Below are 26,943 nucleotides of genomic sequence, written 5' to 3' on the forward strand. Positions count from 1 at the left end.
GCCATCGCCTGCGCAGTATGAGATGATGCCTTTTAGCATCTTCCTATATCACTGCAGTGATATCACCTATATCACTGATATAGGTGTTTCCCATAGTCTGGGAAACATACCAGCGGGGTTTTGAACTGGCAACCTCTGGCTTGCTAGTCGAGTCATTTCCCTGCTATGCCATTAAGTGGCTATTCTCCCACAGTAGGGATGTGCAAACAGGTTCAACATTGAACATGTTCGGCTCAGTGGTTTGAACCGGTTCAGTTCAATGGTTTGGGGTCAAACCGAACCCCCTCCCCCCCAGCACGTTCGGGGGTTTCCCCCCTCAAGTTATTTCCCTGCTTCACCATTAGGTTGCTGGCCAGAGTTAATGTAAGACCAGGGATATGTGTAGATATGGTGCTGTTCACTTGCCACCAGCGACAGCTGCTCCATGTGTCAGTGCAGTTGTAACTACACTGCATGACTAATAATTGTAGTGCTTGGTTGTACGTTTTCTGTGGACAGATGTTAACAAGAGTTGTGGCATACCACTTGCATTACAATCATAATATGTGCATGCATATGGTATAAGAGGCTATATGCATGCATAGAAGCTTGCTGTGTTTACTTCTTTAAAGCCTGGGGGCGGGGGGAGAGACGAAATCAGCAAGGAAAAAAAGTTCACCTGATCTCCCTCGGGGCGGGCGGGGAATATATATATATTTTTTTCAACTTAGTTTACTGCTTTTCTTTGGCTGGAATAGTTCTGAAATCGTACATCCCTGGGTAGCCCTATTACCTCACTGGGACTTCTTGTAAGTAAATGATTTCTAGATTACTTTGTGAAGTCATTAACTTCTTGAAGGGTGGTTGTTGTTGTTATTTGTAAACCACTAACTGATGTTCTTTTGTATCTTTAAAAGCCACCTCCCCAGCACTTTCCAAATATGGAAAAAATACTCTGAGAATAAATGGTGGGAATGTTATAGGGTTCCACTCTTAAGGCACTTAAACAGAAGAAAGGAAAATTGGTCAGACAAGTTGAATGTATTGCCACCCAAACACACATTATTTTCTTCTTTTACCCTAAAACTGGAAAAATAGGTGTCTCCTTTCAACTTTGCTGCAGGAGCTTTATTCAGTTACTAAAACTGAGCGTGGCACTTAAATGCGCTCCATCAAAAATCAAGGAATGTAACGGTTTTGTACATCGGATTGTTTGGTAGGAGAAACTTGTGTGTGTAATTGTGATAGCAGCCTCCACTCGAAGATATTCTTTGCAGCATCTGTCCTTTTACTCAATGTATACAGCTGCAGTTTACAGTATGAGGAAAATGATATAGTGTGAAGAGGGAGAAATAGAACAGCACATGTAAGGTTGCAGGGTTCCAGTGAGATTGAGAGCCAATACTTCAGTCCAGCATTGAAAATTGGAATCAAAAGATAAAGAGCCCTGTAAAAATATCTAGCAACTAATATTTGCACATAGTGAGGGAATGGTGTGGGGGAAGAGGATAGCATTGGAGAAAGATTTAGGGGTGATGGTAGCTAACAAACTGTACATTAGTCAACTGTATGATGCTAAGACTCCAAAGGCCAGTGTCAGCAAATGGGACAGAAATTCAGGGGAGAACTCCAAAGATGGTCAAGTGAATCTGAATGCAAACCATTTGAAAACAGAACGAAGGGATTGGGTGCATTCAGTAAAGCTATTGGAAAGCCAGCGTGGTGTAGTGATTAGAGTGCTGGACTAGAACCGGGGAGACCCGAGTTCAAATCCCCATTCAGCCATGAGACTTGCTGGGTGACTCTGGGCCAGTCACCTCTCTCTCAGCCTAACCTACTTCACAGGGTTGTTGTGAGGAGAAACTTAAGTATGTAGTATACCGCTCTGGGCTCCTTGAAGGAAAGAGCGGGATATAAAATGAAAAAGAAAGAAAAAAAGAAAGCGGATTAAGGTACTTTACCCTACTATGAATATTTATATGTTGCTTTTCAACAAAAGTGTTCAAAACTATTTACACAGAAATAATAATAAACAAATAAGATGGTTTCCTGTCCCCAAAGGACTCTGGAGGGATGTTGTTATTTATTTATTTATTTGTTTGTTTGTTCGTTCAGTCATATTTATATACTGCCTGATATGTGTATCTCTAGGTTGTCTACACAATTTAAAACAACAAATACAAAACAGTAGAAGTAATTGAAACAACTTCACAGGATAAAAACAATTAAACAGTTTAGAATTAATTTCAAATAAAAGCCCGAAAAAACAGGTGTGTCCAGAAGGTCTCCCTAAAAGTAGTCGGAGATGTTAGCAGGTTGAGTAGAGTAAAATCGAGTTTGTAAGGTATAGGATATATGTTTTGAATTACTATAGCAATGGTTGAATTGTATAGTTAGTGATTCGCGCAGATTGGTGAGCGGGAAGTCAACATTTGTTTAATTGGATGTAACGAGATTGTTAAGATATTGTAAAAATCAATAAAAAATTTAAAAGCAAAAAAAAAATTAGTCGGAGATGGAGATGCTCTTATTTTTGATAGGGAGCACATTCTGAAGCCCTGGGGCAACCACATTGAAGGCCCATTCCTGAGTCGCCACCAAATGAGCCAGTGGCAACCGTAATTGGACCTCCCCAGATGATCTTAATAGGTGGCAGCATTCATAACAGACACTCTCTTAAGTACCCTGGGCCGTTGAGGGATTTATAGTTAATAACCAGAACTGCTGTGCTGGGGTTGGATAGGGCCAGTTGCTCCCCCCCCCCCCGGCTAAATAGAAGAGAATCACCACTTTAAAAGTGGTGATGCCTCTTTGCTCAGTTAGCAAGGCTAACCAAAGGTGGGATATGCTGAGAAGTTTCAGATGTGTACCAGCAGGAGGACAAGGGAGAGGACTTAATACATCCAGGTTCCCCACTCCAGCACCTCCAACAGCCACTTTCTCTGAGAGTTTTAAGGCCTGGAAGCCATTGATACCATCTGTTCAGAACAGCAGTAGTAGGGCCAGCAGGTGGACTCGGGTGGTACTCTGAAAATCTTTATGGTTGAAGGTGGTATACAGATATTAGATTAAATAAACATAGAGCATGGGGAATGTGTTTGGTTTTTAGCCTACTTTCCATTAGGCTTATGAGATCACCTGGCATTCCGTGTGTCTGTGTATATCCGTGTGTGTCCCCCTTAATCAACTTTGCAATGCCTGGACCAATATGAACCAAATTGGATACAGTTGCAGGAACACATAGGGATACCTTAACAGCATAGCTTGTGATGATATCATCCATCCCAATTCAAGATGGTGGACACATGAATGTTTGAGGTGCAAGTGGGCTATCTTGTGAACTGCCTAACTGGTACAGTTGTAAGGATAGTGGAAGGAAAGTAGGCAGATTAGTTCTTACTGGAACAACTTGTTAATAAACGTTTTATCAAGCAAAAGTTGCCAGGCAGTTAACTGGGATGCTTTGCATGTGGGAAATGTATTGGTCTGGAACCACTGAGTTCCTCCAAGCCTACAATTCTCTGGTAACAGATATCACCCTTCATACAGATTTATGTATAATTGCTGCTGCTGCTGCTGTGTGTGTGTTTGTGTGCACGTGTGCGCGCGCACGTGTGTGTGTTTAGTGTATGTAATGTGCTTCTGCCATGCTGTTTTCCCCAAGAGCTTGTCTTGACTATTGTTCCCAGGCAAACAGCATAGAGGACCATCCCAAATAGGGAGCCAGGCAGTTCTTTCTCATAGTTCCTATTTACTGTTTTACAGTCAGTCTCCCAGGCAGCAAGTCCCTTTGCTTGTGCCCAGGGGCGTAGCTATAATTGAACTAAAGGGTTCAAAGAACACAGGCCCCCCAGCTCCTGAGGGCCCTCCAGCTCCATCCCTCCCTATTTTCTTCATTGTCTCCCTCACTCTGGGGGGCCGCCCAAGAGAGGGATGAACACGGGCGCCCTCTCCCCTAGCTACGCCCCTGCTTGTGCCTTTATACCCGGAGTCTTTTGAGGCTCTGGCATGTAGACATCCCCACCCTCCACCGCCCAACAGTGCCATCGGGCACAATTGCTCTCCCACCCACCCCCACCAGCTCTTCCTGCCCTCCAGTTACTACCAGCAATCACACACTAGGCTAAAGGAAGACTGTTTCTTGCTCAGTAGTGGGCTGCTTTTGCCACAATTTCATGGCACATTTGGGGTGCTGGAGAGGAGAAACGCACACTGCATTCAGTCAAGGTTTACTTTACTTCCATAATGCTACAACACTTTAAAAACCACAACTAAGTTTCTAAGGATTTTAACTTGCATTCAAGGATACTCAGCAACATATTTAAGTTGCTCAGAAGGCTGGGTAAGGAGCTGGGAGTGTTCTGCCCTATGAAAGTGCCCAGTGTAGCTTATGGCGAGAAGCCTGTTTGCCTTACCTTAACAGCTGCCTGCTAGGGCTTGCTGTTGTGCTAGCCCTTGCACCCCTGCAAGCCAATTGACATCTCCTGCAAAGCAAGCAAAGCCGGACACGCCTGTGGTCTATAGTGGCTGGGCATTTGCTGTGTGAGCCTTTTGTTCGAAGGACTTTCCCTCCCATTCCCTCTGCTCCTTTTCCTTTGTAGTCTGCAGGCATGTGAATGAGATGCGAGCTGTGCAAGTTCCTCGTCATGTCAATGTGTTGCATGGTTGGCAGATGGTAGAAAGTAGCTTCCAATGGCGGGAGGATGGCGATACTGGGCAGACCGTTGGTCCATTTAGCCCAGCATCTTCTAGACCAGGCCTGTACAACATAAGGTCCGGGGACCAGATCTGGCCCATGGGGAATTTTTTGCTGGCCCACAGGAAGGAAAGTCCTGCAGCAACATCAGAAGCCATGAAGAGTTCTTGGCCTGTCCAGTGACCAGCAGCAGCTCCAGTTCAATGCATTTGTCTGCTTGAGCCCCAGATGTTCCTCACTTGCCTGGCTAGTTCCGCCCCTGAGCCGGAGCCCTCAAACACTATCCCTCTTTCCTCTCTCGCCTTTCTCTGCCCAGCCCTCTGCTTCCTCACTTTCATTAATTATTTAAAAATTAATTTTAGTGTAATAAGTAATGTCCTGAAAATTGACCTCGGCCCTTGCACACCAAGTCATGCTGGTTCCGGCCCACCAGGACACTTGAGATGTTGACTTCTGTTCTGCACTGATTAGCAGTGGTTCCCAAAGGTTTTGGCCTTTCCTGAGACAGCGGTTCTCAACCTTGGACCCTCAGATGTTGTTCATCCTAGCCATAATGGTTTTCAGACACTGTGCATCTTGGACATTCTGAGTGTTTTGCCACACCAGTGCAAAACTCCCAATATTGCATTGCCCAGAGACCTATACCGAAGTCTACCTATGGAGAATGGGGCCTTTGGACTCTTGTCTCCCAGCCAGAGAATCTCATTCCCTGGATGCTCAAAACAGCAGGAACTCTTTCAGCGATGTGTTGTATCTGAGGGCTTATTGGAGCATCACTCTCCTTTGGAGTGTATTATATGTTCTGTTGTCTGGCCCAGCAAAGACACTGACTTGAACAATCCAATTTTGCACCAGGGATTTGAAGTTCACATTTGTTTGTTTTTAAACACGTGGTATTTGGGTGTATGAATATGTTTGAAATGCATCCAGTGCAACCTTGCCAGCCATGGAGTGCGCTGCTGTGCGCAGCAGCATTTTCTACACTCTGTGAGCCATGTCAAGTGTTCCAAAAACAAGACAAAAAGCCCTGGAAGCCATGAAGTTTAAAAGCCACAGCATGGTACGGAATTCTTTTCACAGTCCAGAGAAAATTCCAGAGGGCCAGTTCGGAGGCAAAGCCACACAGTGTGCTGCACTAAATCTGAAGAGGTTTTCTGGGAAGAGTACATTCACGGTGTAAAATGTACCTGCATTGGCCTGGCCCCTGTCTTCTACAGCAAATTCAAATGTTGCTGGCTAACCTAGGAGGAAAGAATGCTGTGCAGCCAAACCAAATGGAACATTACTAGAATTGGGCGGAATATAAAATGCCTTGTGGGGTGGGGGAGAGAGGCATGAGGATTAAAGTCTTTATGCAGAGAGACCTAAGTGGTATCGTGCTGTGAGACAGAAATGGCAAGCACCTCCGTGCTCAATCACAGCAGCGGTACAGACTAAGCAATAATTCCTGGTCTTGGCAAAATTGAAAAGCTCACTGATACCATTTCACGGTCTTGTAAAACACCATTCTGTGGCAACCATTTTAATTCATGGCAGCACCGATCATGGATACGACCTATTCATGTAATTGCTGTGGAGGCAGCCTTGTTCGGCAGTAGTAGTTAACAGCCTTAGATCAAGAAGGGCTGTCTTTGGTTGTTGCAAGTCTTGCTTGCTTGGCAGATTGTGTGTGAAGGGGAGGGGGGTTGTCTTTGGGGGTCTGTTTTGTGGCTTTTCATTGTGGCTTTAGGCTGCTGGGATTAAAATGCTCTGTGATTAATTTATGCTAGATCTTCACATAGCATATATATTACATGCTATGTTTGTATGTGATGGTTGGTGGTCTATATCAGGGATTCTCAACATTGGGTCTCCAGATGTCATTGGATTTCAGCTCCCATAATCCTCAGCCCCAGTGGCCTTTGGTTGGGGATTATGGGAGTTGAAGTCCAATGACATCTGGGGACCCAACATTGAGAATCCCTGGTTTAGATCATGGTTTAGAAAAGAGATATTTTCTAGATCATTTTAGATAGCTGCTAAAACGATGGACAACTGGTTGCCAGAACCTAAGGAGTATACTCGTGGGTCAAATGGGCCGTAACCCAAAGTTTGGCTTTAAAAAAGCCAAACCTGCCAACCTACTACAGGAACAAGTTGCTTATATTATCCCTGGAGGCTTTGGTAGGTGGAACCTGAAGATCAGAAAGAATACAGATCTAACCTGGTTTGTCTTACACTTTATCCCATTTCCTAAGTGCTTTGTTTTGTGGGTCTCTCAAAATGTGACAGAAGAGTGTACAATAAGACACTATCACTCAAGGCAATGGGCTTCAGCCAGAAATCAAGCTTGAAATGTATTGACAAAGCTATTTGGGAGGCTTGGACAGCTTTTTATTTATTATTTATTTATTATTTATTCGCTTTTTATACCGCCCCATCTGAAATGGCTCAGGGTGGTTTACAATTAAAACAGAAACCATTAAAACCAATAACAATTAAAAGAGAAATATAAATATGAACACCAACTAACAATTAAAACATCTTAAAAAACAATTAAACTATCAGAACAATCAAAACCCTGAAAACCAGGTTAGCATTAAAACTAATTAAAAACCCTGAAAGGCCAGGCCAAACAGATGGGTTTTAAGGGCTCTCTTGAAGGTCATTAAGGAATTAAGATTGCAAATTTCTGCTGGGAGTGCATTCCACAGCCCTGGAGTAGCAACAAAGAAGGCCCGCCTCTGAGTCGCCACCAAACAAACTGGTGGTAACTGGAGACAGACCTCAGATGACCTTAACGTGCGGTGGGGATCATGTAGAAGAAGGTGCTCTCTAAGATATCTCGGACCCAAGACGTTCAGGGCTTTAAAGGTAATCATCAGCACTTTGTGTTTTGACTGGAAACATATCGGCAGCCAGTGTAACTGTTTCAAAACAGGAAAAATATGGTCTCTCCGGTTTGCCCCAGAGACCAATCTGGCTGCTGCATTCTGAACTAACTGAAGTTTCTGGACTGCGTACAAAGGCAGCCCCACGTAGAGCGCATTGCAATAGACAAGCCGGGAGGTTGCCAGCTGATGCACCACTTTTTGAGGTCATCCTCTTCAAGGAACGTTGTAGCTGTCGAATCAGCCGAAGCTGATAGAAAGCACTCCTGGCCATGGCTTCCATCTGAGATACCAGAGTGAGGCTTGGGTCCAGGAGTACAGGTGAAACTTGAAAAATTAGAATATCGTGCAAAAGTTCATTAATTTCAGTAATGCAAATTAAAAGGTGAAACTGATATATGAGACAGACGCATTACATGCAAAGCGAGATAAGTCAAGCCTTAATTTGTTATAATTGTGATGATCATGGCGTACAGCTCATGAGAACCCCAAATCCACAATCCCAGAAAATTAGAATATTACATGAAACCAATAAAACAAGAATTGTAAATAGAACAATATCGGACCTCTGAAAAGTATAAGCATGCATATGTATTCAGTACTTGGTTTGGGCCCCTTTTGCAGCAATTACTGCCTCAATGCGGCGTGGCATGGATGCTATCAGCCTGTGGCACTGCTGAGGTGTTATGGAAGAACAGGATGCTTCAATAGCAGCCATCAGCTCTTCTGCATTGTCTGATCTCATGTCTCTCATCCTTCTCTTGGCAATGCCCCATAGATTCTCTATGGGGTTCAGGTCAGGCGAGTTTGCTGGCCAATCAAGCACAGTAATCCCATGGTCATTGAACCAGGTTTTGGTACTTTTGGCATTGTGGGCAGGTGCCAAGTCCTGCTGGAAAATGAAGTCAGCATCCCCATACAGCTCATCAGCGGAAGGAAGCATGAAGTGCTCCAAAATCTCCTGATATACGGCTGCGTTGACCCTGGACTTAATGAAGCACAGTGGACCAACACCAGCAGATGACATGGCTCCCCAAATCAACACAGACTGTGGAAACTTCACACTGGACTTCAAGCATCTTGCATTGTGTGCCTCTCCATTCTTCCTCCAGACTCTGGGTCCTTGGTTTCCAAATGAGATGCAAAAGTTGCTCTCATCAGAAAAGAGGACTTTGGACCACTGAGCAACAGACCAGTTCTTTTTTTCTTGAGCCCAGGTAAGACGCTTCTGACGTTGTTTGTTGTTCAGGAGCGGCTTGACAAGAGGAATATGACATTTGAAGCCCATGTCCAGGATCCGTCTGTGTGTGGTGGCTCTTGATGCACTAACTCCAGCCTCAGTCCACTCCTTGTGAATGTCCCCAACACTTTTGAATGGCCTTTTCCTGACAATCCTCTCCAGGCTGCGGTCATCCCTGCTGCTTGTGCACCTTTTTCTTCCACACTTTTCCCTTCCACATAACTTTCTATTAATGTGCTTTGATACAGCACTTTGGGAACATCCAACTTCTTTTGCAATTACCTTTTGAGGCTTTCCCTCCTTATGGAGGGTGTCAATGATGGTTTTCTGCACAACTGTCAAGCCAGCAGTCTTTCCCATGATTGTGATTCCTAATGAACCAGACTGAAAGACCATTTAAAGGCTCAGGAACCCTTTGCAGGTGTTATGGATTGATTAGCTGATTGGAGTGGGACACCTGGAGCCTAGACTGTTGAACCTTTTCACAATATTCTAATTTTCTGGGATTGTGGATTTGGGGTTCTCATGAGCTGTACACCATGATCATCACAATTATAACAAATTAAGGCTTGACTTATCTCGCTTTGCATGTAATGCGTCTATCTCGTATATCAGTTGCACCTTTTAATTTGCATTACTGAAATTAATGAACTTTTGCATGATATTCTAATTTTTCGAGTTTCACCTGTACTCCCAAGCTGTGCAGCTGCTTCTTCTGGGGGAGTGTAAGCCCATCCAACACAGGAAGATCTAACATATTCCTCAAATTCTGAGCCCCCACAATGAGCACCTCCATCTTGCTTGGATTCAGCTTCAATTTGTTATCCCTCATCCAGCCCATTACTGCCTGTAAGCAGGCATTTAGAGAATGAGTGCCATTTCCTGGGGATGAAAAGGAGAAGTAGATTTGGATGTCATCAGCATACTGATAACATCCAGCACCAAACCTCCTGATGACCTCACCCAGTGGTTTCATGTAGATGTTAAAAAGCATTGGTGACAGAATGGAGCCCTGAGGGACTCCATATAACAGCTCCTGTTTTGAAGAGCAATTGTCACCAAGCTCCACCATTTGGAATCTACCTGAGAGATAGGAACGGAACCACTGCAAGGCAGTGCCCCCTATCCCTAACTCCCCCAGGCGATCCAGAAGGATACCATGGTCAATGGTATCAAACGCCGCAGAGAGATCCAGAAGAACCAGCAGAGTCACACTCCCTCTGTCGATTCCCCGGTAAAGGTCATCCATCAGGCCGACCAAGGCTGTCTCAACCCCATAGCCCGTTCTAAAGCCAGTTTGAAATGGGTCTAGATAATCAGTTTCCTCCAAGACTGCCTGGAGCTGGTCGGCCACCACCCTCTCAATCACTTTGCCCAACCAAGGGAGATTGGAGATCTCCCTTGGTTGGGTTTTGTTCAAGACTCCATCTATCACTAGGAGTCGTTGCTACTCCCTTCTTCTCACCCAGACTGTGCCATTATCACACCATGAAGCTGCTCACACAAGCAGCCCAACCTAGGCTAAGACAACCCAGCCTAGGTTGGGCTGCTCATGTGCAGTGCCAAATTCCCGATCCCAGCACTTCCACCCCCGCTAGCCCGACTTCCACACAATACTAGCCCGGGGTTAGAGGGTGTGAACATGCCCATTGTCCTGGCCTCCAGCAATCCACACTGCTCAGAGCAGCGCGGATCGTGTGGGTTGTTACCAGCCACGCTTATTCTACCTGGTTCTCAGGAGCCTCCCTGTTTGCAGTTGCACCTCCAGGCTTGGAGATTGCACTTTGGATATGCTCAGGAACTGCACCGCAATGTGAGCCCTCAGTTTATTGTACACATGGGGACAAGTCACTTAGTTGGTAGTGGGCTAGTTGCCCCTAGATTTGGATGCAAACAAAGCAAATTGGAACGGGGATTAGATCCACACACACCCTCCCTCCTAGGCAGGGGGTTCCAGCTAAGTAGACTCCAGAGTTAACTATAGCGAGCTAACTCGAAGGCCATTCTAAATTTAGAGTGAACCACCTCGCTTTCTTTCCTTATGCCAAGCAAAAAAAAGTAGATAAGTTGATGAAGTAATGTTCTCCTCATCACAAAGGAGATGAGTCAGTGACGTAGACCTAGAGGTGTACCCATTGAAACTGTTGATAAGATTACTGGAGAGCCTGTCCCAGAACAGATATTCCTTCACGCACCTGCATGCTCTGATTTTCATCACAATCAGCCTTGCATACAGAAGGCAAACCCCACATTGTCACTCCCAGGAAGAACCATCCGTAACAAGGCATTCCGCACAGAATTCTAGACAGCAAAGCATGACAGTAGGAATATGCCCCCAAGGCACTTCTTGGAATATAAGTATCCCCAGTTCCATGACCCAGTGTGCTCCCTTGGGACTCCATCACTTGGGACTCCATCGGATGCTCCCCACGATCTTTGTGTTCTCTCATGCCTCGAACTTGGGACTCCACTGCAACAAGCTCTTTCTTGTGCTCCACTCAAGATTCCATCCTGCCACCTTCATGCTCCCTCGCATGCTATGCCTGGGACCTCACTGAGCATTTCTCTTCCAACCTACAAAGAGCCTGAAATCACTATCTGGATCAATCCGTGTGCATATCCAGCCAGCTTGCCTCGCCCCTATAGGAAGCTGCTGGACCCACGGAGAAGCCACCCCTCATGGGTATCCCTCCTTAAACTAATCCCTGTACCCCTCCTGCTTTCCACCACGCTGAGGAGCGAGATTCTGCAGCCCAGAAATCTTGCCATCCAGATCAGGTGAATATGAGCCTTCCCAGCCCCCCTCCTTGGGCCCCAAAACTATATCTGTTCCCCTTTCTTAAATCCACCCCGTCCCAAGTCTCTTTCTCTTGCCCTCCTGGGAAACTTACACAATTAGACCTTAAGCGAAAATGCCTCATTGTAGCTGGTATATTTGGAAACGCACTTTATTGCTCTTTAAGTTAGAAATGCCTCATTGTAGTTAGTTTGCTTAGTAACGTATTTTCATTGCTTTAACCACACAATTCTTTTCCTGTATCCCCTCAAATACATTTCTCCTTTTAATTTTGAAACTATATCCTTGTGTCAAATCCAGTCATTTCTTGAGTCCAAACGTTTGCACAAATTAAAACTGGTGGAACTGACCCCTTTAACAGCTAACTCCCCACACAGCCTGAACATTGCGGGTGCTGACCAAACACCCCCAGGCCAGCCCATTAACAGGGTGCTCAATCCACACTGCTCTGAGCAGCAGGACGATTGGAGGGGGGAGGGAGGGGTGCAACCCTGCCTTACCCACTGCCCACCCTCCCCGCCCAGCCAACAATCGTGAGAACAACCTTTATGTGTGTTTTCGCACTTACTTACTTACTTATTTATTTAAAGGTTTAATATACCGCCCAATCCACAGACTCAGGGTGGTGTACAAAACAAGGACAGCATTCAATAATTTTTTAAAAAATAATAATAATAAAGGGAAAACACTTGACGGAAAAGAAATATCTTCAATAAGGAAACACTAATATGGAAATACAGTCTTGCTGGAACGGGAGACTTGCTGCTTTGTTTCAGTTGCTACTAAAGTAGGGCTTGACATGGTCAGGGGGCCATTGTGCCAGGAAATTTCACCATGGTGTCTAGACTAGAATATTCAGAAGTAGGGTTATTTAATAAAATCGTGATTTGTCCTAGGCAGCCTTGCTTCTGCTCCAAGTATGTTACTCGTAAAGGAGACAAAGAGAAGCCCATTTACCAACCCACTTCACAATGTCCATTACTAAGTCCAGTAAATTTGCCCAGTGTCCATTGTCTGACTTCTAATTTGGGGGGCTGGCTTCTAGATCCAAAGAAAACATATCAAGGCCTGCACTAAAGGAAGCTACCTGCAGACCGCAGACCAGGCTTCGATGCAAGGTGTGCCAAAAGAAACAGAAAGATTTTACGTCCAAACTTAACACATTGCTTTTCCTGGTCATGATAATCTGCCATTAAATCTGTTGCCTTCTACCTTGATATGTTGCTTTGGCAGTGAATAATAGATCTCTGCACTGCCTGCATACTGCCATTTCCCCCTAATTAAAATTCAAAATACGTGGCCTGAACAAATGCCAGTGTTGACAAACTTTTTCTTTTCACAGAAACTGAAACAGAAGAATCAACAGCTGAAGCAAATTATGGATCAATTACGGAATCTCATTTGGGACATAAATGCCATGTTGGCAATGAGAAACTAAAATGTATGTTTTTCTTATTCTAACAGTTTATTTTCTTTGTTTTAAAAAGAGGTATTTTCTAAGAGTCCTGTGCTTTGCATTATCTTTATCCCAGTCTTAATATAGAGTCTTCTGAAATATGTAAACGTGTGTACAGTTTTTATGTATAAAAATGAGTGATGCTGTATATGATATTTGTAACCCATTGGTTATATTTTGATTATAATGTTGACTAATTGTGAAGCTTATACAATAAATTCATTATGAAAATCAAGCTTTGTTTTTTAAACCAGGAGGGGCAGCTTTGTACTGATCCTTTGGCAACTTGCAGAGGTTCATCTGCAGTTGCCACCAGCTCATCTGGTGGCTACTCAGGGACGGGCCTTCTCCATTGCTGCCCCGAGGCTTTGGAACACACTTCCTGCTGAAAAACAAACTCCCCATCTCTTACAACTTTTTAAAAGACAGTCAAGACACATTTGTTCACCAAAGCTTTTAATTAGATACTGAGCCAGGTCTCATGATCAGTGAGACCTGGTTTTGGAGGGTGCGCGGGGAGAGCAAGCTAAGCCCGCTCTCCCCACACATGAGCAGGGAGGGAGCCCTGCGATTGCTGGCTCCATGATAGAGCCAGCAGGGGCTGGGGAGCTTGGGGGCCAAGTGGCCCCTGGAAGCTCCGATATTCCCTGCGCGAGCGTGCAGGGCATACTGGGGAGACCCCCGGAGCCTAAAAGGTCCCTAAAGACTCATTTTTTCACCAAATTTTTTAATTTGACTGTGGTTTTAAATTGTTTTAAAGTTTTCATTTTTAATTTGTTTCATGTTGTAAACCACCGAGAAATGGAAGTTTGGGGCACCTTAAGTGGCGCAGTGGGGAAATGCTTGACTAACGACTAGAAGGTTGCCGGTTCGAATCCCCGCTGGTACTATATCGGGCAGCAGCGATATAGGAAGATGCTGAAAGGCATCATCTCACACTGCGCAGGAGGAGGCAGTGGTAAACCCCTCCTGTATTTTACCAAAAGAAAACCACAAGACTCTGTGGGCTTCTGGAGTCGAAATTGACTTGACTGCACTCTTTACCTTTACAAATTTGAGGGAGGGAGGGAGGGAGAAGTGCTCACATTACTAGGGGCTGTGGGGGCACAACGGGAGCCCTTGTGCAACTCACTCGTCCTCTTATGCGATCGCAGTTGTTTAAGAGCCTTTCAACCCTGGTGTACCCCTGTGCTGCAGAAGGATTTGTGTTTCCACTAGGAAGCGCTGAGTCAGCTCAGGCGCAAGCATCCTCAAGGATAAAATTGTCAAGCACCTAGAAGAACAGGCCCTCCTGGGAGTGAGCCAGCATGGCTTCCACAAAGGTAAATCTTGCCTCACCAACCTTTTGGAGTTCTTTGAGAGTGTCAGCAAGTGTGTGGATCAAGGTGATCCAGTTGACATAGTCTACCTGGACTTCCAAAAAGTTTTTGACAAAGTTCCTCATCAACGACTCCTGAGGAAATTTAGCAGTCATGGGATAAGGGGACTAGTACATGTGTGGATTGCTAACTAGTTGAAAGACAGGAAACAGAGGGTAGGTATAAATGGAGAGTTTTCACATTGGAGGGATGTAAGAAGTGGGGTCCCCCAGGGATCTGTACTGTGACCGGTGCTTTTTAATTTATTCATAAATGATCTAGAAGCAGAGGTAAGCAGTGAGGTGGCCAGATTTGCAGATGATACCAAACTCTTTCGAGTAGTGAAATCCAAAACGGATTGTGAGGAGCTCCAAGAGAATCTCTCCAAACTGGGTGAGTGGGTGACAAAATGGCAAATGTGGTTCAGTGTTGGCAAGTGTAAAGTGATGCACATTGGGACTAAAAAACCCAACTTCAGGTATATGCTGATGGGATCTAAGCTGTCGGTGACTGACCAGGAGAGGGATCTTGGGGTCATGGTGGACAGCTTGTTGAAAGTGTTGACTCAATGTGCGGCAGCTGTGAAAAAGGCCAATTCCATGCTGGGGATCATTAGGAAGGCAATTGAAAATAAAATGGCTAATATTATAATGCCCTTATATAAAATTATGGTGTGGCCACACCTGGAGTACTGCGTACAGTTCTGGTCACCACATCTAAAAAAGGACATTTTAGAACTGGAAAAAGTGCAGAAGAGGGCAACCAAGATGATCAGGGGCCTAGAGCACCTTTCTTATGAGGCAAGGCTACAACACCTGGGGCTATTTAGTTTAGAAAAAAGACGACTGCAGGGAGACATGATAGAGGTCTATAAAATCATGCATGGTGTGGAGAAAGTGGATAGAGAGAAATTCTTCTCCCTCTCACACAACACTAGAACCAGGGGTCATCCCATGAAATTGATTGCCAGGAAATCTAGGACCAACAAATGGAAGTACTTTTTCACACAACGCATAATCCACTTGTGGAATTCTCTGCCACGAGATGTGACAGCCAACAACCTGGATGGCTTTAAGAAGGGTTTGGATAACTTCATGGAGGAGAAGTCTATCAAGGGCTACTAGTTGGAGGGCTATAGGCCACCTCCAGCCTCAAAGGCAGGTCTCTGAGTACCAGTTGCAGGGGAGTAACAGCAAGAGAGAGGGCATGCCCTCAATTCCTGCCTGTGGGCTTCCAGCAGCATCTGGTGGGCCGCTGTGCGAAACGGGATGCTGGACTAGATGAGCCTTGGCCCTGATCCAGCAGGGCTGTTCTTATGTTCTTAAGCACACCAGCCATGTGTGTGCCGACGCCGCATGGAGGCTGCAGGGAACAGTGTGGCTGTTGCTAGGGCGAGCACTGCAGGAGGCAAAGCGGTGGGGTGGGGACAAGCAGGTAAGAAGCTCCTTGCCGCCCCCATAAAGGAGCCACTCCCCACCCCATCGAGCTGGTTCAAACACCATCACCCAAGCCAGCTCAGCGCTTCCCAGAGGAGGCACCAAACCAGCTCATGCATATCCCTACTTCACCTTCCTCTTCTGAAGCGGGCCCATCAGCTTCAGGCTGGTGATTCTCAGATTAAGAACAAATAGTGCAGCTCCCGAGTGGGGAGGTAGGAGTGCTTTGAGTAACCCCAGAGAGCCCTTCAAGTACCCCCAAATTACTAGGACCCCCGTTCAGAACCCCTGCCTTTAAAGGGCTGCAGCTGCAAGGGTTACAGCTGCACACACCTGGGAGTAAATTTCATTGAATTTAGTGGGACTTATTTCTGAGTAGACATGCACAGGAGAGGGGATTTGTTAGAAAGGCTGGGATTTGTTAGAAAGCTGTAGACCTCCAGGGGATGCTGGCTAATAACCTGAAGATTCTGACTTCGCATTTTGCGATGCAACTCAATGGACTATGAGTTGAACCATCTGGATTTGTTTGCAGAGCATTCTCCTCACCTTATTGGTATTTCTGCACCTTACTGCCTTCTCTCATATATTATATGATCAGTACAGATGCTCGGGTGGTTCGCATATACCTTGGGCTTGGTTTAAATAACCTTCAGGTTCCTTGTAGCCCTGCAGTGCTTTGAACTGCCTGGTACAAATTCTGAGGCTGTTCACACATTCGGTAACCAGGTAGGACAAGTGTCCTACCCAGGTTTGGGAGTTGTCCGCACTCTCAATTTTCGGTTGTGTGGGAGCAAACTAGGTAGGAGGAGCGAGAAGTGATGGTGTGGGAGACAGGAGCTGGGCAGGGCAGCTTTTCTTCCTACCTTGGTCAAATGCTGGGTATGAAAGCTGGGTAGAGTGGTGCCATCCTACCCAGCTGTCTCCCACACAATCACTTCTCCCTCCTACCTACTTCACCAAAAGGCATGACTACATTTTTAGTAAAGATCAGTAGGACCAAACAGTAGGCAAAAATGCATTTGCTGTTGTTGAACTACAACTCTCACCAGTTCTCTGTGGCAGTGGATGGGAGTTGTAGTCCACAAGCAGCTGGAGCCCCAGAGTTGAGAACCCCTGATCTGTAAGAACATCCGAAAAAGTAATGTGATCTAACCCATCACTGCTGGGTCTGGCCAAAAAGGATCCCTGGCCTTCTTTTCAAATGGCTTCTACGTGTTGCTTCTACTTCAAGTATTTTAAATGTTTTAATTTTGTGTAGTGGTGTTGGATGCATTGGGTGTTTCTGGTATGAGATGGAAGGGCGGAATATAGCAATTTTAAATGAAGAGAATAGTCCAGCATTCTGTTTCACATGGTAGCCAACCAGATGCTTCCAGAAAGCCCATGAGCAGGACCGGAAAACACCATCCATCTCTACTATCAACCTTCCCATCCCAGTGACTGGTATTCGGTGACATCCTCATCATAGAGGTCATATTTAGCTATTATGACTAGTAGACTAGGATCCCCCACAGATCTGTCTAATTAGTCATTTGGCTTATGTACAGCAAGCCCATGGATCTGTAATGCTGCAGCAATCACAGCTGAAGAAATAAAACAGGAAGCTGCCATATACTGAGTCAGACCATTGGTCCATCTAGCTCAGTACTGTCTACTCAGACTGGCAGCAGTTCTCCAAGCTTGCAGGCGGGCGTCTTTCCCAGCCCTACCTAGAGATGCTGCCAGGGATTGAACTTGGGGCCATCTGCATGCAAAGCAGATGCTCCACTACTGAGCTATGGCCCATTCCCTGAAGGACGACATCTTACAGCAGACAGTGCTCCCATGTGGTCACCCATCCAAATGCAAACCAAGGCAAACTCTGCTTCGCAAAGGGGACAATTCATGCTCGCTATTACAAGTATGGCTCACCACCCCAATAGTTAATGAGCAGAGGCAAATCTTTTCTTGCAAATGGGGGAGCCTGGCACCAAGGTATTTCTTGAAGAGCAAAAAATGGAAGAGAGTGAGGCCCTTCACACAATCAAAAACAATCCTGTGTTCTACCTGGGTTTGGGAGCTGTGTATGCTCCCAATTACCGGTTGAGTGGAAGCAGGGTAGGAGGAAAAGCTTCCCAGGTTTTCCTCCTACCTTGCTTCTACACAATCACTTCTACTGAGGTTTTCCTCCTACCTTGCTTCCACACATCTGAAAACTAGGAGCACACACCCAGGTAGAAGAGTGAGTGTGTGTGTGTGTGTGTGTGTGTGTGTGTGTGTGTGTGTGTGTGTGACCTCTTTTATTTGCAGCTAGAGTAAGTATACAAATCAATTTGTCCAGAAGGAATCCCTCAGAGTGCTATGGGAACAAGTCTTACGACAACTAATTTTATGCAATCTCCAGCAACTAGGGAAGTAGTGAAATGGGGAAAAGAAATGGATGGCACCTTTAAAATTGCTATTAGGTAACTTACAGTGTGAGTCTATGCCTGTTTACTCAGAAGTAAGTCTCACTGAGTTCAGCGTAGGGCTCGCTCCCGGGAGAGTGTGCATAGGTCTTTTAATAAAAATAAGGGATGTGAGGAACGAACATCACCTAGGGCATAACTCTGGACTTTAATAAAACAGTAACTCCACGGCAGTCAACTGCAATTTTTTGGATTTATAGCAACATAACTGGGAGCAGAATTTGATTTCATTTGTTTATTCATAAGGCCCATATCTTACCAGGCAAAGGGAAATAGGCAGAGAATTTCCACAAAGTCATTTATGTTTTAAATGCTAACAAGAAAAGTTTGCACAAAGGGCTCACTGTATGTAACTGCCTGCTTGACTTGTAGAAAAAATAATTTGAAGCACCATAAGCCTAGGCCAGAGTCCCTTTGTACCCTCTGATGTGCATGTCTTAGGGCATAATCTCAAGGTACATGATACAGCATCCTTGCTAAAGGTCAGCAGCAAATTGAGCTCTGATCCGTGGCTGACATACAGAGCACAGAAGCACCAGTGCAGCGAGACAGGAGCCTGACAGCACTTTCTACCTAACTGCACCCATGCACCGGGAAAGAGGCAACTTTTGACGATCTGCTCTTCCCCAGGGAGCCCTCTGTGGCACCCAAAAATATGTCCCTGAGGGCCAAGTCCTTTTTCAGGAAAAAGATTTGGAGACTAACTGAGAGGTGGATGAGACCGGGGTGGGGGTGGGGTGTGTGCTGTATTGACTACTTTGGTTCAGAAGTCCGTTGCATTTGGGGTCAGGATTTTCCTTGGCCTTTTGCTACTCAGGAAGTCAGACAAGAAGCTCTCAGTGGTTGATGTGAACTTTAAAAAACAAATTACTTTATCTGGAATTTATAACTGATCTTCAACTGCTATTCTGTGGAAGAGCCAAACGATTAGATTGTGAAGGCAGCAGTGTGCGCAAAAGAATTCATTCTAGTATTGGTCTTTTCCAGCTCTTGCTGGTTTTGTGTGTGTGTGTTTAACATCCTGAACCACTTTGGGGCAGGGAGTATTCTTTATCATCATCATCACCTCGCTTCCATGTAACCCCTTGGTGAACTTTCTGTTGAAAAGATGTAGATAATCTAAATGTGATGTGTTTCATTGCACTGTCCCATTGGGATTGGGTGGGATCCACTGATCCTCCTCCCAACACATAGGATTTTCTTTTCTTCCCAGAAGTTTCTTTTTCGCATCCTATCCCTGCTTCAACTGGGATGTATATTATTTCATAACTAGAGGCATCTTGTAAACTAGGGGTTCCCAACTTTGGGTCCCCAGATGTTGGACTACAACTCCTATCTTCCCAGCCACAATGGTCCTCAGCCATGGGGATGATGGGAGTTGTAGTTCTACAGCATCTGGGGACCGAAGCGCTGTTCCCTGTAACAAGGATTTCCAGATATTGTTGACTACAGCTCCCAGAATCCCCAGCTGCAATTGTTGGCTGAGGATTCTGGGAATTGTAGTCAGCAACATCTGGAAATCCCTGTTACAGGGAACACTGGACCCAAGGTTGGGACTACTACTATTACTACTACTACTACATATATTTATATACCATTCTTCAACCAAAGTTCTCAAAGCAGTTTACATAGAAAAATACATAAATAAGATGGTCTCTTGTCCCAACAAGCACCCTCTGGTCCTTCAACTAATGGGTTGGGAGCAGCATTCCCTCTTAACAGGGAATTCCAGATGTTGTTGGAGACAATAGCCAGCTGCGATGGCCTTTGGCTGGGTACGGGAGTGGTAGTTAACATCTGGGATTCTCTGTTAGAGGGAACACTGGTTGGGAGGAGCTAAAGACACAATTTTATCTTATGGTTGTAAAAGAAAGATAAGGGCAAATGACTTCTCGAGGAAAGAAGCAGAAAGACAGATTACTAAAAAGAAAAGCAGGTCCTACACAGCAGATGGGGATTAAAAGTGGTCCTTGTTCTGGAAAAGTTTAAGCCTAGTGTCTTAAATGCAAAATCTTTGTCTTTGAAGACAAGGAAGAAATAAATGTTCAAAATAATTAACAGCATATCCAGAGCATTCTGTAATGTGCATCATTGTCTACTCAGACCTGCAAAGTCATTACAAGATAGAAATTAGCTCTGGTGATGGTCACTAGGATGCTGTCAAATGTGGCACAGTTTAATTTTAAAATCTAAAATGGATTTTGCTGCTTGTCTCTTCTGCTATTAACTTCACTGTCATCACAACAAAGCCATCAGTCTCAATGTGTCCCAAATGTGTTTCTTCTATAAAACCAGCATTTAGTGCTTAGTGCATCTAGATTTTTGAAATTACTTTCTTTTTGGAATAAATAATAGTAAGATGCGAGGCTTGGCAGACAGTAATTTCTGCAACCTCTAAGCTGCCTGTCATACAACGGTGGTTGCTGCTTTTCGTTTTTGTATCATGCAGATCTATATATTATGCACCCAACAATGTTTTTAGGCACTTTTTAATGATAAGAAAAACCAAGCATAGCCTTGCAGAGGAGAGGGGGGAAGATGGTTTAAACAAATAGTAATATGTAATAAACTAATAATGAGAATATACTAATATTCTCAAAGAGTTCCTTTAAAAGGTGTGGCTATTGGACACTACTTGAGGATTGCTTGGTGTGGGGCAGTCTTTAAGTATGGTTAGTGTGGGATTAAGGGGTCAGATATTTTGAGATTTCCTATTGGATTGGTCCAATTCTGGGGAGCGAGGAGAGCAGCTGAGTTATCAGGTGTTGCTATGCCCTCCCCAAGAGTTGTTGGGGTTGTTGCCACAGTTGCCCCCCTCCCCACATGTGCGAGACTGGAAGTGGGTAAAGTGAGAAGGAGAAAAGGAGGGAGGGGAAAGAAACACAAGAATAGCCTTGCAGGATATAGCCTGAGGCCTATCTAGTCCAGCATCCTGTTTTTCACAGTGGCCCACCAGATGCCTCTGGGAAGCCTGCAAGCAGAAGAGGAAGGCATGTCCCCTCTCCTACAACTGCAGTTCAGAGGTCTCCTGCCTCTGAGCCTGGAGTTAGCCTATAGCCATCAAGACTGGTACCCCTTGACAGACTTGTCCTCTATGAACTTGTCTAAGCTCCCTTTAAAACCATCCAAGCTGGTGGCCGCCACCACATCCCGTGGCAGAGAATTCCACAGATTATTGATAAGCTCTGTGAAATACTGCTTCCTTTTGTTGGTCCTGAATTTCCTGGTGATCAGTTTCATGAGATAATCCCTGGATAGGGAGAAAAAATCTCTTTTTATCCCCTCTCCACACTATCACACTATGCATAATTTTATAGACCTCCATCATGTCTCCCCACTAGTCACCTTTTTTCTAAACTAGAAAGCCCCAAATGCTGTAGCCTTGCCTTGTAATGAATAGGAAAGCTTTAAACCTCCTCTCTCGTGTTGATTTTATTTGTCTGATATCCAAGTTTGGTTTTTTTACAGTGTGGGTTGTGACTGTGTTGCAATGCATTCGGAGCTTCTGGGATTAGGTGGTATTGCAAAAATGTCTGAATCTCTGCTAGTGCCACAGTGCTAGAATTCAGCAGAGCGATTCTGTTCAGGGGGCATCTCTAAACACAACTAGGTGTCCTCTTATTAACAACTCAGCAGGACTTGGGGGTAGTGGGGAGAAGTAAGAACATAAAGAGAACGCTGCTGGGTCAGACCAAAGTCTATCTTGTCCAATGTCCTGTTTGCTAAGGTAGCCAACCAGATGTCCCTGGGAAGCCCACAACCCAGAGATAAGGGTAATACTCCTCTCCTGCTGTTCTCAGCCTTCTCCCTCCTGACAACGCTAGCAAACGTTTCTAACAGTGCCATAGCACAAAAGTGTAGTGAAGTGATGATGGTCCTAGTACAAAAGTGAACTGTTGCTGTCTCTTTGGTTATTTCATGCTGGGCGCAGGCATAGGTTCTCCTGGGACCCCAAGTTATTTCTGGCGTCCTTTCCATATTGCCCAAGTACGGTGATCCACCCTTGCTCTACACTTGCAACGTGGTTTTATTGCTACCCAGGGGATCCCAGCCTCACCCTTCACATCAGGAATGTACACAGCAAGTTTAGCCAGTGTTGTCAAATCCTCCATTCAGCCGATGGGCCGTACAGGTGGTTTGCATCTCACTCAGCCGTAAACCGGTTGCAGAAGTGAAAAGCAGCGTGACTCGGGCCAGCAGGAGCTTAGCCAGGCTCCTCTCAGCTGGACACAGCTAGGTGTAAACTTTCAGAAGCCATGCTATGCTGGGATAATACAAGCACGCACTTCACAAAAACTAGAAAGTTGCACCAAGAAGGTCCTGGCTGGCCACATGTCTGGGGCATGTGGACTCCAACCAAGATAGCAAAAAGCTGCTCAGTTCACTAACAAACCAAATAATTTGACGTGGAAGCAGCAGCAGAGTGAAGTGAACAGAGCCCCTTTTGTATCAGGATGTATTGCAGCAATGTTCTCAAGGTTTGTCCCCTGTATTATATATGCAGGGATGAGTTGTTTGCTAGGGCCTAGCTACTTGCTGCTGCTGCTGCTGCTGTGCAAACCTTTGCTGTGCATACGCGAGGATCATGTCAAAGGCCAGAACTGCCTCCTTCCCACACTAGCAAAAGCCTTCCACCTGGGCAGCAAAGACCCGCCTGACCTTGCTAATGCCAGCAGGCCCAGGGCACGTTCCAGGTGCGGAAGCCATTGACTTTGTGACATCCACTGCCATGTCCAGCAGCAAGACGGCTCCAGCTCCAGCCACTAATTAAGGCACAAAGGCCAGAAGTCAAGGCAATGACGTCAGTTGACAACCACTAGAGATTTGGCCCTGAAATCCGACTCGGATAATGGCTTGCAGCATTCTTGTACTTGGTATCTTGACCTCTCTGTGTCAAGGTGGACTCTCTCTCTCTCTCTCTCTCAAACACATATGGCTCTCAATATGACTCTCTCCTGGACCATCTTTAACATTCTTTCTCTCTTATTTGTGTGCATGTGGGTTGCAGGAAGAAGGTACATTATACATTTCAAAAATAATGAACCCACATAGGTCTCTCCTAAGATGCTCAGGCATGTTGAGGGGTGTGAGGAGAAAACATTAAAACCCTCACACAGCAGAGTATGCTCTGGTGGTAGAGAAATTCAGCCCAAGAGATTATCTGGAGACATTAGGCTGACTTCAAAAAACAATTAAAGATTTATTAAGAAACTAAACATCACATACTGAGAGAGGGACATAGAACAACATACCCAAACAGGCACTAGCATTCAACAACAACTGAACAGTTCTAACTTACTCTTAAACTGACCAAGGTGCTTTCCAGTTAGCTTCTCAACAGCGGCAAAATGCTTCCATTCAGGCAAATCCCATTGAAAACATAAATAGCAAAGCGCGCAGCAGGGGGAGCAGTCTCGTGAAAACGAACAACTCGAATAAACACCAACTTTTTAAATGCCGAATATACGATGACATGGCACTATATCGCAGTGATTAAATTCGAAACAAGGCATTGGAAATCTGAACGGCACCCTGCTGTCAGCGTAGGGACTGCGGTGTCACAACACAGGGAGTGTAGAAGCATACTTCAGAGATTCGCTGTGACCCCATTGCAGGGTGTAATCTGGAAAGTGCTCAAGAGAGACCCATTCAAGGTTCAAGACCTATTTAAAACTCTTCAAGCCTCTAGTGGCCAGAACAGGTTACTGTGGTGCTAAGAGCAATGCTTTAGAATTCTCTTCTAACAAGGCATACATGCAGCTACTCCAGCAGGGCTACTCAACTTCAGCCCTGCTGCAGATATTGGCCTACAACTCCCATAATCCCTGACTGCTGGCCATTGTCCCCGGGGATTATGGAAGTTGTAGTCCAAAAACAGCTGGAGGGCTGAAGCTGAGCAGCCCTTTACTACAGGGATCTCAACCCCGCCATCACACATCTGCACTTCAGGTTCTGCTGTGCAGCTCTGTTGCTTGAGCTCTGTGCACATAGATACCGTGGAGTGGTCAGCCCCAAATTGAATCCATTTCACCATAATTGTTTCCTTGTTATCCCTGTCCTTTCTCTCATTTTGTTCCTGGGCAATTTCTCCCATATTGCCCATTTGGAATTGTTAGTATAATTGGTGTTGTTGGGGTTTTTTGTTGTTGTTGTTGTTTTGGTGGTGTGTGTTTGGGGGAGGCGTTATCCCATAAGTTACATTTCTTCCTACAGGCTACTGGTGGATTTATTACTAGGGGGGCTGGACTGTCTAGTATGGCAGCAACTAATATTAAATGCCAGTTACTACTACTATGAATGTTTATATACCTCTTTTCAATCAAAGTTCTCAAAGCAGTTTACATAGAAAAATAAACAATGCATAAGTAAGATGGCTCTCTGTCCCCAACGGGCTCACAATCTAAAAAGAAACATAAAGCAGTTACCAGCGACAGGCCACTTGCTCTCCCCTTGCTAAATATAAGAGAATCACCACTTTAAAAGATGCCTCTTTGCTCAGTTAACAGTTAAGTTTAACAATCTTTAATTAGTGATGAGTGAGGCGCTTTTGGCTGGCGACAGGCAATACTTTTTGGAAGACACATGAAGATGCAACCATTCCTGTGATGTTCATCAGCAATCCATTGCCTCTGGCCCAGTCTTTCAGCTGGTTTAATGGTGTTCCAATTCTGGATGGGAAGAGTAAGTTTGTATTGGAATCCACAAACCCTACCCCTGACTCCCTCCAGGTTTAGCCATATCATGTCCCCCACGGCTTTCTGGAAATAGTAGCAAAGGAGGCAGAGTGATCATGCTAAAGGCAAGTGAGCTGTGGTCCCTCTGACCCCTCTAATTTGAGCATGTCGGGCATGTATCCAAACCTTGCATGAGTCACTGGGGCGGTGCAGGGCTTGGCTTCCCATCATGGCTTTGGTGCCGTCAAACCAGAGGCCTAATCCTTGGAGTAAAAATGGTGCAGGGGGAAAGGGTTAACCCACTCCTCACTCTGCATCACATTTCTGTACCAGATCGGGGTGGGAGTGGGGGTCCTGCAGCTAATTTTTAAAGACAAAAAGACCACTGCCAGTCCACTTCTGCATAGTTGCCAATTGTGCAACTCCCAGCACCCACCTCCAACACCCACCCCCAGCACAGTACCTCCAGTGACAGTTGCTGGTGTCTGTCTTACGTTTCTTTTTAGATTGTGAGCCCTTTGGAGACAGGGATCCATCTTATTTATGTATTATTTCTCTGTGTAAACCGTCCCTGAGCCATTTTTGGAAGGGCGGTATAGCAGTCGAACAAACAAACAAGCAAACAAACAAACAAACAAACAAATATTGCACTGTTGCGTATATTTCCTGGGAAAAGGTTGTCCACTAGTTGTTGCACAACCTTGTAGAGTAGCACAAACCACTCAGAGGCAGGCGTTTTCTTGCATTATGCAAGCACAGCACTAGTCTGGATCCTGCCCTTTATCACTATGGCCTTTACCTAAACCAGGGAGCTTCACCCTTTTTCATGAGAGGCATTTCCCACTGTGCTGACCTCCACACAGTACTGAGCTTTTCTCAGTGCTGGGAGATCCTTTAAGAGATCCGGAGTCCTCTCTTAAGTGCACTAGGAGGAAAGCATTGCGAAGGACTACATTTCCCAGCACTCTGTGCATGCCCTCCAAGATGGTGCAGGGACTTCGTTTCCCTTAAAGGAGCCCCCCAAAGCAAAGTTCTGCACTGTGAGAATGTCTGTCTCCCCATGGTGCAAGAGTGACTCTGCAGTGTATTTTGCTTTGGCCAAAGCTTCACATGGGCCTAATAAACAATTAGTCAGGAAGCCACACTCAGGGTTGAGGGGGGTCACCACTGGGTCCCAAGTCCTTACAGTGGCTTAAACAGTAATTTTTGATTGATTGACTGTTGCCAACTTGACCCTAAAATGCCAGAATAAGAGGATAATTTATCATGCAGGTGCTACCTAGATTTTAAACACAGGGAACGTTTTTGATTGACTACACTATCCAGAATTCTGGGTGTGCATGAACTGGAGAAGTTCTTCTGTGTTCTCTCTCTCTGAGAGAGAGAGAGAGAGAGAGAGAGAGAGAGAGAGAGAGAAATATGTCTCATTAGTAGAAAATGTTATGGTGTACGTCTTCTTCTTTCTGGCAGGCTCTTTGCGCAGATATGTGGAGATTATTCACGTTCAGCGCCCGGCAGCTCTGTCTTCCTCCATGATTGTCCTTTATATAATCTATTAAAGGAAAGGATTCCCTCCCCCCTTCCCAGATGTCACTGCAATGTGAGGCTGTCAACGCTGTCAGTCACAAGCAGAGATAGTTTGGCATTCTGCATCTTCCTATTTGCATAAAATCAAAAAATAGCAGGAACAAATGTGCCCACAGCAGCCTTCCAATTTGTGTCAGTCTGCCAAACTCCTCCGACTGAAGAAAAGCCATGCTTTAGTCACTTCTCGCCGCTTAACACACGGTGGGTGTAACGTTTGGCAGCCTGGCGCATTGGAGGTGCAGATCTGGGAGTTCCGTTTCAGGGGCTCGTGCCCCTTTCAAGTGTACAGAGGCGCAGGCTTGCACACTCACCAAGGCCTCACTCATAAAATCCAGGGCAAATTGTCCCAGTTGGTGTGCAAGCTATAACAGCCTCATCAGATGCCTGTGGTAGTGACAAA

General features: G+C 45.3%; 1 protein-coding gene across 5 annotated transcripts in view; it reads left to right on the plus strand.

Annotated features, from left to right (window-relative positions):
* The window catches only part of MED30 (mediator complex subunit 30), a 34,119-nt gene extending 20,846 nt beyond the window's left edge, over positions 1 to 13,273 (plus strand). For all 5 annotated transcript variants that reach the window (XM_053250067.1, XM_053250066.1, XM_053250070.1 and 2 more), the window contains one exon: positions 12,925 to 13,273. Coding sequence is in view for 1 of the 5 variants with exons in the window: in XM_053250070.1 (XP_053106045.1) it covers positions 12,925 to 13,020 (96 nt within the window). In the remaining 4 variants the exon portion in view is untranslated. The remainder of the gene's footprint in view (positions 1 to 12,924) is intronic.
* Positions 13,274 to 26,943: the final 13,670 nt, after the last annotated feature.

Source organism: Hemicordylus capensis, chromosome 4 (assembly GCF_027244095.1).
Source record: "Hemicordylus capensis ecotype Gifberg chromosome 4, rHemCap1.1.pri, whole genome shotgun sequence".
Classification (NCBI taxonomy): Eukaryota; Metazoa; Chordata; class Lepidosauria; order Squamata; family Cordylidae; genus Hemicordylus; species Hemicordylus capensis.